The 18338-nt window shown below is 36.7% G+C and overlaps 1 protein-coding gene and 1 long non-coding RNA gene across 2 annotated transcripts in view; one reads left to right on the forward strand and one right to left on the reverse strand.

Moving 5' to 3' along the window:
* spred1 (sprouty related EVH1 domain containing 1) overlaps positions 1–18051 on the reverse strand; it is a 34086-nt gene extending 16035 nt beyond the window's left edge. The window contains exon 1 of the mRNA XM_024278252.2: positions 17224–18051. Within this exon, the coding sequence (XP_024134020.1) occupies positions 17224–17255 (32 nt within the window). The 5' untranslated portion in view covers positions 17256–18051. The remainder of the gene's footprint in view (positions 1–17223) is intronic.
* On the forward strand, positions 1753–16236 carry LOC112150199. The gene is made up of 3 exons (XR_002919919.2): positions 1753–1817; positions 2293–2416; positions 15566–16236. It is a non-coding gene; the product is annotated as an uncharacterized LOC112150199 (long non-coding RNA).
* Positions 18052–18338: the final 287 nt, after the last annotated feature.

The following is an 18338-nucleotide window of genomic DNA, read 5'->3' on the forward strand; positions in this document are numbered from 1 at the left end:
CACAACAGAACCTTCCCAAAACACAATTCTTGGCATTTTCAGGAAATTTCCCAAACAAATGTGAAGGTCTGAATCACAAGACAAATAATGCGTTTTGGATATCAAGTATCGTAAAACCAAATTAGGAAAATTCAAATCTAACCCTTAAAAAATAACAAGCAGTTTTGTGATTTTTTTAATAAAGGAACGTGTCATGTTAGTAAAGAACTACCTGTCCAGTTAATAGGATTCTGCATTGTAAACATTAATTTCTAAGTGATTTTTTTTAAAATAACACTTTATTCTATTTTCCCCTCATTTAAACCATTTTTGTTTTTTAGCATTTACAAAAGACTTAAACAAACGACTTACCAAAATATTTAAAAGGCACAACATCTGATTAAAAGTGGTAAGTACTGATTTTCTAGTATAATTTGTCCCTTGTATGCGTCAGATCAACTGACAGGATATTAACAGTCTAAAACTGAGTATATTAACCCCAGCCAGAGGGTACTGACCATGTGGTCAAGTTCAGGTTCTGGCCAGTTTTGATTCTCAGCTTTTCTTCTGAAGCGAGCGGTTTTAAACTAGATAGCACATGACATGGGCTAGAGCTTGCATTGACCTCTTTCCCACTATTACTGCTCCCTGTAGGTTCAGTGAGCTGTCAGTTGTTTCTGATGCCCTGACTTCAAATCTACTTTTATAATTTGTTTTACAGTGATCCCTCACTACATCGTGGTTCACCTGTCGTGATCTAACCGTTTTTTTCTGATTTTCAGAGCAATTTTTGATTTTAATATTTTTTTCAAACAGTGCACTGCATCCTGATGGGATGTTGACCTTGTTAATTAAGCTGCTCTGTACAGAATGGGTTCTGCTTGCCAGATTTACATACATTTTCAATCACGATCAGATTTTTGTTTTCCTTCTATAATACTGGCCCTGTTTTTCTGCAAGGGTTTGAACTGTAAAAACATTTATGTCCGTCTGAGAAAAGTGTATAAAGTGTGAAGTGAGGGCTTTTACAGCCTTAAAACATCTATGATCCTACTTTGCAGATTTCTCCAATTGTGAGTTATTTATGGTACGTATCTACCACGATAAAAAGGGACCACTATACTTTATCCCATGTCCTTTCTGGTAGTATGTGAGGTTCTAACACAAGACACTGGAATTCTAGTCATTTCCAGCTGTAATCTGTCATTTGTGTTTTATAGGGGTGTGCCAAAATATCATATTGCGATATTTCGTGATATTTAGTCCTGCAATTGATTCCCGATGGGCTCTCCTCAAGTATGGATCTTTTATTTTCGTTTGAAGAGGCTGTAAAACCTTATAAATGTCATACTTTGGTGAGACGTTCCTTTGGAGGTAGATAGGGGCGCGGGTTTCAAGACTGGATGTCACAGGCACCAATGTACCTGGCAGCTACTTGACTTATCCAATTTTATTTTCCTAAAAAAGATGTGTTCTTCTACATAATTGCATTATTGCAGTATTGTGATATCATTGATATCGTGAGCCATGTATCGGGTATCGGATCATATTGTGAGGTACCCAGTGATCCCCAGCCCTAGTGTTTTGCCAATATTACTGCAAGTTTTAAAAAGTCTAGTTCAGTTAAAAGATAGGGATGGCTAAGTACTTTACCATTTATTTGGTGGCAGCTTAATTGTACAATACAACACAAAAAAAAGGATCATCACATTTCTTAAAAATAAACAAGTCCAACAACTGTCAATTACTGATACAATAAAGGCATCAGGTAATGTTTGTTTGTTTGTTTAACATCTTAGGAAGGAAGGAATTCAGCAAAATATCTCTATTTTTTTAAGGTAAGCAGAACTGGAAGAGTGGCGCATGTAATGTGTGTGTGAATGGCAAAATTTCTGTTTTTCATCCACGTGTTTATTTTGCCACCTTTGACTTTCCTGTTGTGGCCCTGCTGCGGTGAAGTTGCTGCCCACACAACTGTCTTTTATATACACAACCTGTGTTAATGTCCATATTTGGTATGTGTTGTGCACAATGTGTGAATGCGTGGTCTTTTTAAATGTGACACACACACATACACATATACAGTGTACACACTATAAAAATGCATATTTGTTCCTATACATCCATTTTCTAAACCTGCTTTATTCTCGATTGGGGTCATTGAGGCTTCCCAGCTCCTAAAGGGTGAAGGTGGGGTACACCCTGAACAGTTCTCCAGTCTATCGGGGGCCTTAACTTCATTAATTGTCATTTCAAGTCTAATGTTTGGGGTCTATTGTGTGTTGCTTCAGTTTTGGCTTGGTTCCATTTCAGAGTATGTAAACCATTAACATGGGATCCAACATGAAAATGGCCTTGTTTGGCCAACAGAACACACCAACTGAGAAGCAAAGGCAGAGTCGTCATTTCCAACAAACCTGGGCTTACCGTTACACAGGTAATGTGTTATGCTGTGTGAAGAACTGTCTGTAATCATTCTCCTTTTATGTATTCATTTGTGTTTGTTTCCAAAACTGTACTTTTTAAATTTGTGAGTAAACATATTTAAAAAAAAAAGTATGGTCCAAGGAAAACTTGTTTTAAGAAATTAAGAAAACTTTCTTTTTTTTTTGACAAAAAAAAAAAACTGAGTTGCAACCTACAAACCAAAAATTAAGACTGTAAATTTTATCAGTGTCATGTTAAGGTTAGATAGTGTCTTTTATTTATTTATTTAGTTATTTTACTGAGATCTGGTGCTTTTATTTAACAATCTCAGAGGGTAGAAAGGTGTGGGTGCACCAGCAGTAAAGACTGACGGGTTGAGCCTCAAACCTGCAGTGACTGCAATAAGGACATTAGGCCTCAGTACGTGTTACACCTCTATTGCTACTTGTGCTAAAAGGAGCCTTAGGTTGGACAAAGTTTTGAGTTTGTCGGACAACCCAAAGTTGATTTTACACAAAACTAGTGCAAAAGCCTGCAGAATCAGTCAAATCTGTAGTAATAATAATAATAATAATAATAATAATAATAATAATAATAATAATTCAGTCAGTTTAAGATTACACGTGTTCTTCATTTTAAAAAATAATTTAAAAAAATAAATAGATTTACTTCATAATCTGCACAGTAAGTTCTTCAAGCCTATGAAACCCCTTATTTCGGCTATAATGTTCAATGAACTGCAGTGTTGCAGAACAGAGTAACATTTCTGTCCACCTCTGTGTTCTATCATGAGGCTGAAATGGAGGCAAAACAAGCCCCAAGCAATCAGGCAAGCAAAAGTTGCAAAACAAGCCACTCTTCAAAAGGGGGCAGCTGTCACTCAGCTGATTCCATGTTGCAAAGCTTGCTGCTGTTTATGCACCAATGCAGCATTGTTCTGCCTATGTGGCTGGTGTAAACAACTAAAACAAGCAGCAAGATTTATTTTTCATCAACATTTGTGTTAAAGCTTCTGGCATGCAACAACCATTTAAATGTTTTTCCCCATTAAATGACAATCAAGACAATTTCACAGGATTCTGTTCTTCGAGCCAGCTGAGCAACTTCTATGTGGGTAACACATGGGTAACATCAAAACCAGGACGTGGAAGAATTTTCTAGCCACATCAGTGCAGTGGACAGATCCATCAAAACCTCTTGAGAAAACACCAAGCACGATTGTTTATCGTTTTTGGACTATTCTGTACTTATCAAAGAATTCAGTAATCTGAACATTGAGGTGTGGAGGAAACCCACCAGTATCTCATGTTTGACTTCCATCACTCACTTGAATGTAAGCTAGAAGTAATTAGAACATTAAAGCACAGAGCAGAAACCATTCCTACAAACTCAGATAGAACCAACAAAGAAAAAAGCCACATTAACATCGCCCTCAGAAACTGCGGTTATCCCAATTAGACTTTGATGAAAGCAAAGAAAAATGAGAACTTGCAAGTCCAAGATAGAAGAGCTAGGGTATCTAGTACCTGTCAAAGTGAAATCAAGAACCAGAAACACCACTGATTATTGAAATCCAAACTGAGTTCAGATCATTTTTTTGTGTAAAACATGACATTATGTCAAAAATGACTAATTTTAAACACTCATAATAAATTCTAATTAAATGTATCCATCCTTATCTAATGCTACAAATTAAAAAACATATTCTAATGAGTCACTGATCCAGAAAATATAAGTTTGTAAAGAAAATGCAAGGAGATATGAAGTGGGATTTGAATCAAAGTTGCAAAAACAACTTTGTAGTAAAGAGGATTCAAAGCTTCTTAATTGTAAGAAGAACCAACAAGTCAGGTCAAAAAGTATGAAAACAATGCATTCCAATTCTCCACTGCATATTTACATTTTTTACATTGATTTACCACTTAAGATGAATCCAATAAGCATTATGTCAGTAAATGATAACACAAGCTGTCTTCGTTCAGTTTTTTTCCTCTTACCCTCAGCTAGTGTTAGGTGCTTCTCCGATTAGATAACAGTGCTTTGGGCACCGGAAATGACAAGGGTCAAGGTGTGCTGAAGGCAGCATTTTGCAAAAACCGTTGGTAACATATTAAAAGACAGAGGACAAACAAAGCTTACAAAACCAAAAACTTAAAAATGTCCCAGATATTTTCAAGCGTTACATTTTTTCTTGAACCACGTTAAAATAACGAATACTTTATCATAGCCTTTGGCATGGTAATAAATGAATGTCAAAACCTGTAGTTACTCAGGGAAAAGTGTCATAAAGGAAAAGTACAGTGCACGAGATTATCAAGTTGAAGTGGTTGATTTAGAAAAAGGATGTGCACATTTTGCCTCATTCTGCTACTTTTCTTAGTAAACTAATTAAGATTAAACCATAGATCTCCAACCTTCCACTCCCTTAGCAAATGTGGATACAAGTTCTTAGTGTGTAGTTTTAAAGTCAGAGACAAATGTCTTCACCTTAAGTTAGGTGAAGTTCTTATTTTTTTTTTTTAAACTTTGGTCAAACTGTTTTTTATTTTTAAAAGGTAGTTCATTTAGGGTTTAAAATGCATAGTAACAAAACTGATAAAAATAACTTTACCTACAGCAATGAACATGTTTTAAACTGGAATTGGGTCAACGGGTTTATTTACCACAGGTCTATTTGATCAGAGGCAGAGCTTGTTTCATTATAGACAGTTTGGACAGGGCTGAGAAATCACCTTAACTCTGGTCCAAGCCAAACAAGAATGGACACAGAATGGTTAGCCTGACAACAACTACAGTCCAGTTCCTTCAAAGTGAATCTACACAGTTTTTCTACAATGTGAACCATTGATTGTATATGAAAACTGGATTGAGTGTCCCCCTCCCCCGAAATAAAAACTTCAAACTTCATTTGTTGGAAAAGGGAAGCAAGTAATTTTCACTCGCTCGATCCAGTTCTCTTATACCGTCAATGGTGAGAAAACAGAGATGGACTATACAAAGAATCAATAAGTGAATGTAAAGATAAACTGATATCAGTTCTGTACATTTTTTATAGTGAATAAAAACAAAAAGCCCATTATTCTGGTCTCATCCACGTGCTATTGTTGCATGAAATTTTATTATTCTTAAAATAAATTCCATAGAACTAGAAGTTACTTTGCACAACTCAATCATTGTAAACACTACAACTATTAAATCTCTTAAAGTATAAAGCACTTCAACTTTTAACTTAAAAACATTGTTTTTCTTATTACAAATATTTATGATTGACATACAAACACTAGTTTTCCAACAGACCAGATAATACAACCATCATACAGCAAAAACACCCAAACACTATGCAACAAATGAATGGCATCAGTCAAAGAACAGTAAAATAAAGGTCAATAAAAGAAAATTGAAAGCTGATAAAATAGTTAAACAGGTCAGAGAAAACAAGACAAATCAAGTATAGATCGGATTGAATATGTTCATACATGAAGTAAAATAATATTTTTAAATAGAAAACTAGTACAACAAGAAGCTGTTGTAATAGGAATCCTTATTAACTTTAAACACTAAAATGTATAATTATAGCAAGTCTACGAGGCGCTCTGAGTTGCTAAGTAGAGCACAGAGGCATCACTAACCACACACTAAAATAACTACTTTTTCTCTTAAAATCTTTGTGTATGGTGTAACTTTCAAAGTGCAACCACATTCTTAATTTTACTCGTCTTTAACAACCTTAGGTTAGTGTGAAATAAATCTATGAATGCTTTGCAACTCCTAAAAAGAATGCCACAAAGGGTGACAATAGAAGGTATAATAAAATCAACAAAAGTATGCATGGAGGTAAGTTGCAAAAAAAAGCTAATGCTTCTTAACTGTTGAATCTAGAACCCATGAATAACTAAATGATTTGAACAGAAAATGTTAAAGCTACAACACAAACACTTTAGTACAAACCAGTTAGCGTTCTAGAGATTTATCATTTTTCACGAGATGTTGAGAACTACAGATCTATGACTGCTGCCACTAGTACTTCAGAACAATGCACATTAAGACTTGACAGCCATTTAAAATTCCAGAAAAGCACAAGTATCAGTGTTTCATCTGTAAGGGTTTGACAAAGTACTTAAACTATTTCTAGAACTTTCACTGGCTAAAAATAAGAAAGCAGTTTCACAATAAATGCTTTAAATTCACTATTACAAAATTAATTTCCAGTGTATTTGTAGTTCATAAAATACAGGGTACTGAAGTTGAGTTGCACAATATTTCCAATTGAATAACTAAAACCGTCTACGTGACATGTTGATGAACAGTCTCTAATAGTGCAAAGAATTGTCAGCAATAATAGACTTACTGGTCATTCAATAAAGGTAGAGTTACGTGAAATGTATCCATGCAAACCCTTTAACAAAAAGGAGATGAGATCCAAAATTAAGGTTAATTTTGACTAGAGAACCTAAGACAAATCTTAAACTGTGAGTTTTTTGGGGATTAGCCATTCAGTGTTTTGAAAACACCATTACATAAAAATATGTCACTACTTTTTATTAATACAAACAAGGAAACAGACACATGAAACTGTGAATGTGTCTGTGAAGTGTACGTTTCCCAAAAATAATCAGGTGTTTCTACAAAACCAAAACTTCCCCTACTTCCTGTATTTTATTGTGAGAAATCTACAGAAAGTTTACAAAAGCCAACCACTCACAACCAAATTAAGAGAAAATACACAAGCTGCTCCCAGTCTTCCTAAAGATTTTGAAAATGTTGCTTTCAGCATTGAATCGAGTAAAAGTTTTTGTTGAGCAAAGAATTAAGTATATGGATCTACTCCCTAAACTAGAATGTATTTTCCAACAATTTCCCTTGTCTTAAAATGTACACCTTTCTGATTATTTGTGATAATTAGTAAATTAAAAAAACAAACCAAAAAGATGTAGACATCCTGGAACTGTAATGTCCCAGTCTGTGAGAACTACAACCATGCTTGAAAGTGTTGGAGTTTTTATTTTAGAACTATAGCGAGCAATGCAAAGGGGACCTCTGCTGCTGCTGCTACACCCTCCTATGGGTCCAATAAAGGATGCGGGTGATGGGTGCAGAAGGGGCTGTCAGTCAGGAAGGGGTCCCTGGGGTGAACAGAAGGCAGGCGGTGGTGTCGCTCAGCCATGACCAGGGCACAATGACCAGGACCTGACCCTTCAGGCCTACCATCCCACAAACGCCAGAAATCATGACAGTCACAGGAAAGGGGGCTAGGCCCTGACAGGAAGTCAAGTGGACTATGGATATGTAAATCTTCCTTCTTCAGAACAGTTGGTGTGTTTTTTCCAGAAACACCAACACAACCAGTTCTTCACCAACCAAAAAAAGATTGCGCTAAATATTAACTTTTTCTTAGAGGAAAAAAAACTTGGTATCAGAGACGATAACTCAGCACAACATTAACACAAAAGCGCACAAACAAAACGTACGCCTGAAATTCAGAGTGAAATGGTGGAGACAAAGGCTGGCCTCCACGCCCCTCGCTGTGAGCACACAGTCAACTGGACACAATTGAGAGCGGAAGCAGATCAGCTGGCCCTGGCATGCAGGAGAGAGAGGTGGGGTGAGAAGAAAGAAAGAAAGAAGCCCCCAATTCCAAATTATTCCAAGTTATTCTGCTGGATGACTGACTTCATTTCCGATAGCGGCAGGCGAGGAGGATAGGGAGGGGGTGAAAGAGGAGCAGCAAAGTGTGGAGAAAAGTTACTCTGTCTGGAAGGGAACGAAGTAAAGAAAAGAGGAACAGTTAAAAAGCCCGCACTCTCAGAAGGCCATCCTCCATCTAGCTACACAAGTGTGTGTAAAGGTCTTTTGAAAGATATACAACAATAAAGCAGACACAATTGAAAGAAGTGTACCTTAATTAAACCGCATACATTTTATCAAAGTTGTTAGACTAATTGGTTTTAAAACGTACAAAATATAAAGACCTACTATAGTGAAAATCTTTTTTTTGTTGTTTTTAAAAAAATATTTGTGCCATTTTTCTCATGATGGAGGACACATATGAAGAAAATGAAGCTTAAAATTTAATTTCTGAATATTTCTTTATGTAAATCAGGAGCAGATGAAAAAATGAAGTTGGAAAAAGCTTGTTGCTGTGTTGTAGGTGCTACAATAAGCAAGCCACAAGTTCCCTTCTACGGTCCATTCCAATGCATCCACTTACAGACAGATAGATCCATCTTTGTTTATCTCGTCTCAGCTGGCATCCGGCTAAAAAACTGTACAGATAGATAGCTCCAATATTGCTTATCATTTTTGTTAGTCTTATATTGGAATTGAGGGGCTGTAAGCCAGCAAGAGAGCATGTAAACAGATGGATGATGGGAAACGGATGCAGGCTTACTCCGCACCAACAGTTCCACCCACAGAAGCAAATGTCCAATGAACTACTGCAGAAACTATGTTCCAGAAAAAAACCTTTTTTCTTTTTATATTTTAGCTAAAAATGACCATACCATATTTTCCGGAGTGAAGTTGCTGTTTTTTCATAGTTTAGCCAGGGGTGCAACTTATACTCAAGAGCGACTTATTTGTGTGGATTATTATTTTTTTTTAGACATAAATAGTCTCATATATTTTTTATTTCCCAGTAAACATCGGTTGTCCTTTAGCAGTTGTTTCCTCTAACAACCACAAGAGGGCGCTGCATCTGAGTACATGTATTTGAATTGCTAGTGACAGAGGCAGAATAAGTTTTGTCCAAAATAAACATGGAAGAGAGTCTGGTTGTTTTCCTCTTAAATTTTGATATTGTTCTTATAAAGATCAAAAGATTGGTATTCATGTGTTTATTTATTTATTTATTTATTTATTTAATTTTAGCTACACTCGGCTTGGCGGATTTGTTCTGAAACGTCAGACTTTTCTCCTAAAGTCAGACTTATACTCCGGTGCAACTTATACTCCGGAAAATACTTAATCATAATGAAAATAGAACTGGGAACAAATCAAAGATGTTTGGAGTGAGGCTTTAAATGTTTTGTTGTCATGTTGATGCTCACCAAAGATTTACCATTAAATTGGATAGGAACTGAACAATTCTGAACACAGGACCATACATTTCTGGGTTTTACATTGATACATTTTTGCAATTAATTCTGTTAATTACACCACCAACCAAGAAAATACTGTGCAGCAAAAATCTGTATCAATTGCATATTAACACAACAGACTGCAAAAATTGTGTGACGGTAAAAACATGACCAGCTGACCATTTTTAGTTTTACCACTTGAACATGCGGACAGAAAATAGCATATTACACAATATCCTGTTAAATGGAGCATATCAAGTGTGTTAAGAAATCTGTAAATCCATTCCCAGCTTTGAAAATGTGCTAAAGTTGGTGGATTATGCAGTGAGAAAATGTATTTGTTGTAATAGATGAATAAATGCAAAAAGGCATTTGAAAGTATTTTAATATGGAAAAACAGATATATAAATGTAAAAATAAAAAGTGGGATGTGAATTCCATTTTTGGAACAGCTGCTGAAGCTATTTGAGTTCTTTTAAATATTTTGAGTGACCATAAGCGAGGATTTTATGTATTTGATTTATACAGACAACTAGCTGATCACGTATTTGAGAAGAGAGCAGAAGAGAACAGAAGCGAAGCATGTGCAGAACAGGCAGCCAAAGGCCTGAAGGCCTGTTGCTTCAGTGTGTGGTGGAGAAGGGGGATCCTGGAACAACCATTTCCTAAGTGGACAAAGTGGCCGTTTGTCTGCTGCTCCAGCCATGGCTCACTGGGTTCCAGCAGGCCTCATGCTTTGCTCCTGTCTCTAACATGGGCTTTCCACCCAAACGGGGAATGAAGAAGAGGAGTGTAGCTATAAGAGGATAGGTTCTTCAAGAAAGACAAGAAGGGGGCTTGAGGAAAGCAGGAGGAAGGGGTGAAGAGAAAGGATGTAGCCTGAGCCTTGGTTGTGAGCCAAGTCACCCTCCCTTTCCTCCACCGTGTCTCCCCCTCCTTCCCAGCCCCTCCCTGGCTGTCTCTCCATATACAATGGCCGCTTCTCTGCTGAAATTTCACGTTATTGGATCCCGAGCCCGGAGTTTTGTCCTCCCACAATGTCCAGGCAGCAGAGCATGCTGCAGGGGAGACACACTCTGCAAGCTAAAAGCTGGAAAACCATTCCTCCTTTCATTAGCATTTGAAAAGGATAGAAAAGCCTCCCACCACCACAACCATCTCTTTTTCCATCAAGCCCTTTTTTTCTCCCAGTCTCTCCCCTCGTATCAAAACCAGAGGAAAGCTGTCAAGCTCAGTCAAACTACACTAAACCTCTTTAGCTTGTGGTACTTCTAAGGGAGGGAAAAATCATTAAAATATCACTGAAGAAAATAAACACAAGCTACTTATCCCAATCCGATACTATAGATTATCCTCTGAAAGAAACGCAATCACCAGTAAAGTGAGTGGAACATGAAAGATGGGATTGAAAGCTACTTTGTGTGGGATTTGTTATGAAAATGTATAGACATCCAGAAGTCGTCATTAATAAAAAAAAAATAAAAAAACACATAGATAAACAACTTTTTTTAAAGCCTGAATTGTATATGTGCTATTTTGTTTAATGAGACTCCCCAAAAAGGCAAAACATGTTTGTACATATTATAAAGAACCTAATTATATATCCAGCTATGCCGTAAATCTTAAGAAGAATTCATATTAAGAGTAAGTAAAGACTTGAGGTCATAAAGACAATAGAGTGGTTCAACTTTTGTTGTCGTGATTATGCCTCACTGAGGAAATACATGCAATCTGGGTCTCAGCCATCGATTCCAGCAGTGAATCTAATCTAAATGGTGCAAACAAGAGGACCAATTAGGCACAGTTCAAATCCCCTAAATAACCAGAGGCAAACGCGAGGGCACAGACATACCCAAAACAAACACTAACACGGCCTATCACAGATGCAGTGCAAATTACAGCATACATTCAAGGGCAAAATACTTTTTAAAAAAGGACCGTCTGTCAGCCATTGACAAAACACAGATTATTAAGGGACAAAGAGAAACACCAAACCTGCAGCACAAGTCTGCTTACATCAATTGCTGTGAAAACTAATATGTTAGCTATAGAAAGAGAAATTTGCCCTATCTCCTCTCAACACCTCAGGCTGCTGGTGAGTCATCTCCCTCACAAGAACATTCAGTTTAGCTACCAACTGACTCAGAAAGGAAAAAAAAACTATTCTCTCGCTGCACCACACAGCGAATATTAACTTCAAATGTGATACTGTGCTTTCTACAGAAATGCTGCTCAACATGATAGCAACTTTCCTATGTTCTGGATTTAAATAATTCAATATTAAATCCTTCAGTCTAAATTTAGAAAATTTGCATAAAAATGCAATACTTTCAGAAATTACCACTGAACTAACATTTCTGGGAGGGATTTTAAAAACCAACTTCTTTATTACTGAATTGTGCCTCGAATCCCAGAACCCTCATTCTAGATAGCATTGTGCTGTGCTCTATAAATCATAATTTACTCCCAAATGCATCAGAAAGAAAAGAATCTATTCTCAGACATCAGTCAAAGGCACATATTGAAATGATCTTAATTTGAACCACAAGCATTTGGAAAATTAAAACCTTACGCTTGCCATTACAAAAAGAGGAACCACGAAATTAGACTGCTGCTGCCTCTTAGCTGCTTTGATGTACGAGAAGTCCCCAGAGACCCAGCTGTGTAGCTGTAGGAGAACCACTGATACATTTCAGGAGTCACTTGGGAATGATAAACCACCAAACCCAGATAATGACCAGTGGATCTTAGGAGAAACGACTATAACAAGTTGTAAACCAAACCTGAATGCCAAGCTGGATACCAAAACACAATCAGCAGCACACATTTCAAATTCCAAACAAAAAGAAAATCATACATTAGTTTATTATTTACAAGGACTAGACCAGTGTCTCTTAAAATTTTAATAATCGAGAAACATTTACCTAACTGAAACAGTTGACAGCTCTGGTGAAAGTACAAATAAATCAACAACAGATTGAAAAATGTGTAGAAAACAGAGTATATATTCACTTTAAGGGCAGTAGGTTTTCATTAATAGATTGCACAATTTGATATCATGCTGTTATACTCATTTTTATAGGAACCAGCAAATTCCCTCCTAGAAATGCACATACTTTCCAAGTGTTTCCCAAAAAAATAAGCACACAAGTGTGCCTGTTTGTTTATGAGTGTGTGTGTGAGGGCCTATGTGTATGTGCATGTGCGCAGTGCTGACACAAAAACCCCTTCCTGTTTTCAAAGTGTTTGAAGATTCAAAGACCCAAGGTTTAGGATTTACATCTGCGCTCTTTTATGTTTGTGGTCTAACAGGAAAGAACCATCTTAGCCCAGCTGCTGCCAACAGCTTACAACAAGGTCCAGCCTTCATGCTCCCACATGCAGAACAACTGAAAACAAGATCGACAATTCAAGCCCTCTGTGCCAAAAGCACCTCCTAGAGACATGAAGATATGGCACAAAAAAAAAAAAAAACACACACACATCAAATTTTCGTCAAGAAAATATAAAAACTATGTTAGAAAAAAAGCCTTAAAGACAGCTGACATGCATACCAGTAAAAGCTTGATCCTACAACACAGTTCAGGAGGAAATGAAAACCGTGAAAGGGAAGTGGCTGGAGTTAGAAACACACTGAATCCAAGACACAATTCAGCCATGGGAATCGAGCAGTCCACCCATGATGCAATGCATGGTTAAATCGGCTAAACCTAAAAAAAGGTCATCCTGCGTCGTTCAATTATGTCCATTTCTCCCAAATAAAAATAAACAAACAAATAAACAAGAATGCAATAGGACAACCTTCTTAAATGTAATTTCACACTGAGTAAATTAACTTTATAAGCATTTTAGACTTGTAGAAACCCACAAACAAGTTTTAGTTTGCTTGTTAATATAAAAATAGTGTTTATTTGTTAAAAAATATTCTAAACAACAAAAGAAAATAAAAGGCTAAGTAGGAGTTAGTCAGAGGCAAGGTTTTTGTAGCTTAGACAAGGCCAGCTACAAAACGCAGGTTCATGGAGGTCAAATCCAACAACTGACAGTAACCCCACATAATACAATCTATAAAAAGGCCCAGGAAATTATTTAGCTTAACATGAGGGTCACAGGATATAGGCAATTACCCAGGCCATAAAGAACTAGCTCTAACAGCTGAAGTATCTGTCTTCCTCCCCTTGTCGTTTCAGAACATGATGGTGGTTGTTTTTTGGGATTGCGTTGGGAGAGTTCTGAAAGAGGAATGGGATCACAATGCAGCCCACTGGTGATAAGATCTAGACACCCACACTACCAGATAAAACGCTTAGCTGTTGAATTTATCGCAAAGACAGGAAAAGAATACGGAGAAAGGAATCATTACAGATCAATCAAATTACCAAAACAATAAAAAAAAAATGCTGGCAAAATTCAAGTTGGTGGAGGATGGAACCTGTGTGGACTTTATCTCAGTCACAGGAAATGCACGTTTTTTTTTAATATTTGAGTCAGGGAGACCAAAACTTTATCTTTTGTGAAAAATTATTCCTTAGTTCCAGATGCCAACCTCATTTAAGTCTTGTTGTAATGCTAGAGAAGGATGAAGGACAGAAGTAGGGCTGGGTTGATAAAATTCATTAATCGATTTAAGCTTAACGGATCAATAATCGATTCATAAAAATATAGATGTTTTAGCACATAAAGCTAAAGTCTGCTAGCTTGATGCTGACGTTTAATGGAATTTACCATAGGATGGCTAATGCTAACACTCGGTCGACCTAAACGTACATTGCTGACTAAATTAACATCTTTATAAACTCACAGGCATGAACTTTCTCAACTCTTTTAAGGAAATATTTTTAATTAACCATTTGTGGTCTAAAACAGTGTTTTGCTCGTACTGTTTTCTTCTTCTGGAATAAGGAGTAATGCTATAGCGCCACTTAGTGGCCAAACTGAAACGCCCTCCAAGAAGCAGAACCATGTTTACAATGTTAATGATCGGAACATTTTTGTTAGAACTTGTAATTTTGAGAAACCGTGTAACACTGTATGATATTAACAATCTTATTATTTCACAAATACATTTTACAATATGTGAACTGTATCAGATTAATATAAATATATATTCACAACATATAGAAGATTATTAATGTATTTCTTTATTTTCATTCTCTTAATTCAGATTTTCAGATTTGGATTATGAATATATTTCTAAACAAATATGTATAAATGCGTAAACTCAAAGTTGAATTAAATTGAAGAATCAAAAGAATTAAAAAAAAAATGGAATTGATTTGATCCAGGCTCTTGGGAATCAAATTGAATCGTTTCTAGAAATTATAATGGTTAATATGTGTTTTTTATCTCCAGTTTACAAATGACCCAATTAGTTGACTAATCGGAAATATAATCTGTGATTGGTTGACTATTAAAATTATTGTTTGTAGCAGCCCTAAATCACACTATATCACAGTTATCATAAAAAAAAGAGGTAAAGTCAAGGTAGGGTTAAATATTTCAAAACCTGTCTATGGGCCAAGGGCTACTTGCTCAGTTTAGTCTGGAAAACTTGGATCGACATTCAGATTTCCTTGACAATTTAGACATTTTTCTATATCCACATACAAAGACTTCATATCATCTTTTTTATTTCATCTACAGCTGGTGTATGAATGCACCATTACATTTATACATTTACGTTTACTGTTCGGAAAATTAAGCAAATACAAAAATTAGGTAATATTTCCGATTGCGTCTTTTGTTTTCACAAGATGGTAGTTCAAAAGGCAAAAACATCAAACTAGCTGCTGGTGGTCCAACAAAGCAACAACAAACCGTGAAAAAAAATTTTTTTAAAAAGCAGGAAGAACACGCTCTCGACATTTAGAAGATGAAAATACAATAAACCAGATAAAAATGAGATACCACTTTAACAAACAATCCTATTTGTTTATTTCCTATTTATCCCAGCATCGTCACAGTTGTTGTAAGATATTCATAAAGGCCTCAAATCATATAACTGTCTCCGCAGTAACAAAAATGTCAGACAAAACACAAACCAACATCTCACAAGGTTTTTATGTGCGTTCCTGTCATTTCAGCCTTGTGAACACCACTGCACCAAGGCCAAGTCGGATGTTCTCAGCAGAGAGGGTGTGCTGTCTGTACAACGGCTTGGCTTACCACCTATCATTCAGACAAAACCACTTCAGGGCTATCTCCTCTAAAATCTTGTGGAAATGTTCAAACCAAATGGATGCGCGCGGACAAAAGGAGAACAAGCGTGTTTGTCCATAATTAGGGAAACAAAAATATACAGTAGTTCAAAAATGCTGCCTCCGATTGTTGGTGGTATCTGCTCGGCGTGCTCGCTCTATTCCTATGAATCACACAACTGCTGAAAAGGCTGTGAAATCATGGCATCAGTAAGCCATCTTTGCTGTAGTCATTGCGGTGTGGAACAAATGTGGCATGTATTAGACTCCATCCCACACACTTATTTGTAGAGGTGAACATTCAACTCAAAATGAAGTATTTTTTTATATTTATTTTCATTTTACAAATTTAAAGAGAAACATGAGATTGATTGCAATCTTTGATGTAAAAAAAAAAAAGCTGCATGCCATATGTTACATAAGAATGCATAATTCAAGGACAAAAGCGTTCCTGTTAAAATCGAGAAAGATGGAAGGAAGAATGACATGGGTGTGTTTCAGAATCGTGCATCTAAAAGGGAAGAAATCGAGTTTCTATTTTTATAGACAAAAAAAAACCCTCAAGCGATCATAAAGAAATCTCGTTGAAAATATGTACAAAAAAATAGTAAAATAAATGTGTTAATGTTAATATATAATTTCGTCGTGTTGAATAACTGCATTTCTGGAAAATGTGTCTTTATCAGGCCGTCGTTGCAATGCGAACCAGTGTACAGTGCTGTGAATGAGAAGGCAGGTACTTTATGAATGGAGGAGATCATGTGACCGCAGCACCTCCCGAAGCAGATATTTCTCACTGACTGTCAACAAGCGCTCGCGGGGGATCAGGCCATTAAAAATAAAAACTAAACTGCGACTAAAAATGTGGGCGCGACATGTACAAAAGCACGGCATGTACATTTTGCACGTCGTGTCGTGGAGATTAGGGCGTGAATGTGGCGTCGTTCATTTTTTTTTTTTTTATGAATGGAAATTGTGATATGTAAATGAGTGCGATTGAGAAAAAAAGGATCTTCAGATTTCCAATGCCATAAGAAGCGAGTCTTTCCTTTAAAAGAGGACAGATTGAAACGTGTACGACACAATTATAACCGATGGTTATATGCTGAAATCATGGCGGACAGCAGTTAGACAGATCCAGACAGTCAATGTAGCGTCGTCGGATCATAATGTTCTGAACAGGTATTAATTTAGCATTACATTTAAACTGGATTAGTGCTATTTAATCCCCCTTCACCTTCCACAATCATCAAATTGTGACAATATATGACACATATTTACACGTTGAATACACACAAGTAAATATACTACACACAATTTCGCCTATAATGTATATTTTTTAAAAGAATATAGCCTTGTTAGCATAAAAAAATAGCAGTGACTCAACGAAATTGGTTAAATTAGACGAATATAGCTCGTTTTCTGATATCATAGGGAAAGTATAGTGGTGAACTAGAACGTGTGAAGCTATGTAAGGACCTATTATTAAAAGTACACATCAAAAATGTTAGTATAAATGGGTTTTTAAAAAGAAAAATACTCACTCGTTGTTGGGATTTGTTGAATCTTCACTCATTTTTTCCTCAAGGGGATGCAAATCCTAGCAATAGCATCGACGACGCAGCGACGGCGGGATAAAATACCACAAAAATCACCATTTTTCATCCACAAAAGAGTAATTACGTCTGTTTAGGAGAGTGGGTTAACCTTGTACGAAGAGGCATGCCTAAAAGGCGTCCCCGTGAAGTCAAACTAGCTTAGCTTTACTCGCTGAGGAGGAATGACAATCGTTGATTCATTTTATCCTCCCTAGAAGTAAAATCCGACCACAACAAATGAGCCAACGGCGTCATTCTTGCCAGCAAACAAATATCCTTGCCTTTCAAAAATACCAAAAAATCGTAAATATCCTTAAAAGACGAGGAAATAGTCGTAGACTGAGCCGTTTTGCAGGTTATTTGTGGTTGACTGTCGAGCATCCATTCGCCAACTTCAGGTCCAGGACAACACTTGAAAAAGCGCCGTGCAGCAGCGTTGCTCCGTCAACGTGTCCGAGAAATTCGCACTAGAGAAGGTATCCTGTGCGAGGCAAAGACGCCCAAATGCTCTCGGTGTCGAAACTGTCCCTTTAAGGAATCAAATGTAGCCGTTTTCCGGAGAAGTTGCTGTCCATCTGCTTTAATCGAACTCCATTTTTAACTCGGGGGGAATGAAACATCGGAAAACTGGGCGGATGTGTCGACCCTCGCTTCAGAAAATCAGATCCTTCCGCGACGTAGTAAAAGACGTTTCGCTCTTAAAAATAAAATTCGTTTACAATACGTAAATGTATTTTAGTCATTTAAACGTACCGAATTTTACAATAAACTGTATTTATTTGCAGCATTTTGCGGCAAATTATAATTAATAGTGCTCAAGTTGACCTAAAGTAGTCCCAGCACTTCCCAAAAGAAGTTTCCCTTCAATCACGCATTGATACAAGAGGGAAGCGTCCGTGTGATAACGTGCGGAGGAGCAAATAACTTTGAAGTGAGGATTCCGTTCACCAACCAAACTTGTTTATAAAAATCCTGCAGTCACTTTTTATGCTTTGGTTTTCATTTATCGAGACAAATGTGGATATTTTGATGCAAAATGCTGCGGGTGCGCAGCTGTAGAT

Source organism: Oryzias melastigma, linkage group LG22, assembly GCF_002922805.2.
Source record: "Oryzias melastigma strain HK-1 linkage group LG22, ASM292280v2, whole genome shotgun sequence".
Classification (NCBI taxonomy): domain Eukaryota; kingdom Metazoa; phylum Chordata; class Actinopteri; order Beloniformes; family Adrianichthyidae; genus Oryzias; species Oryzias melastigma.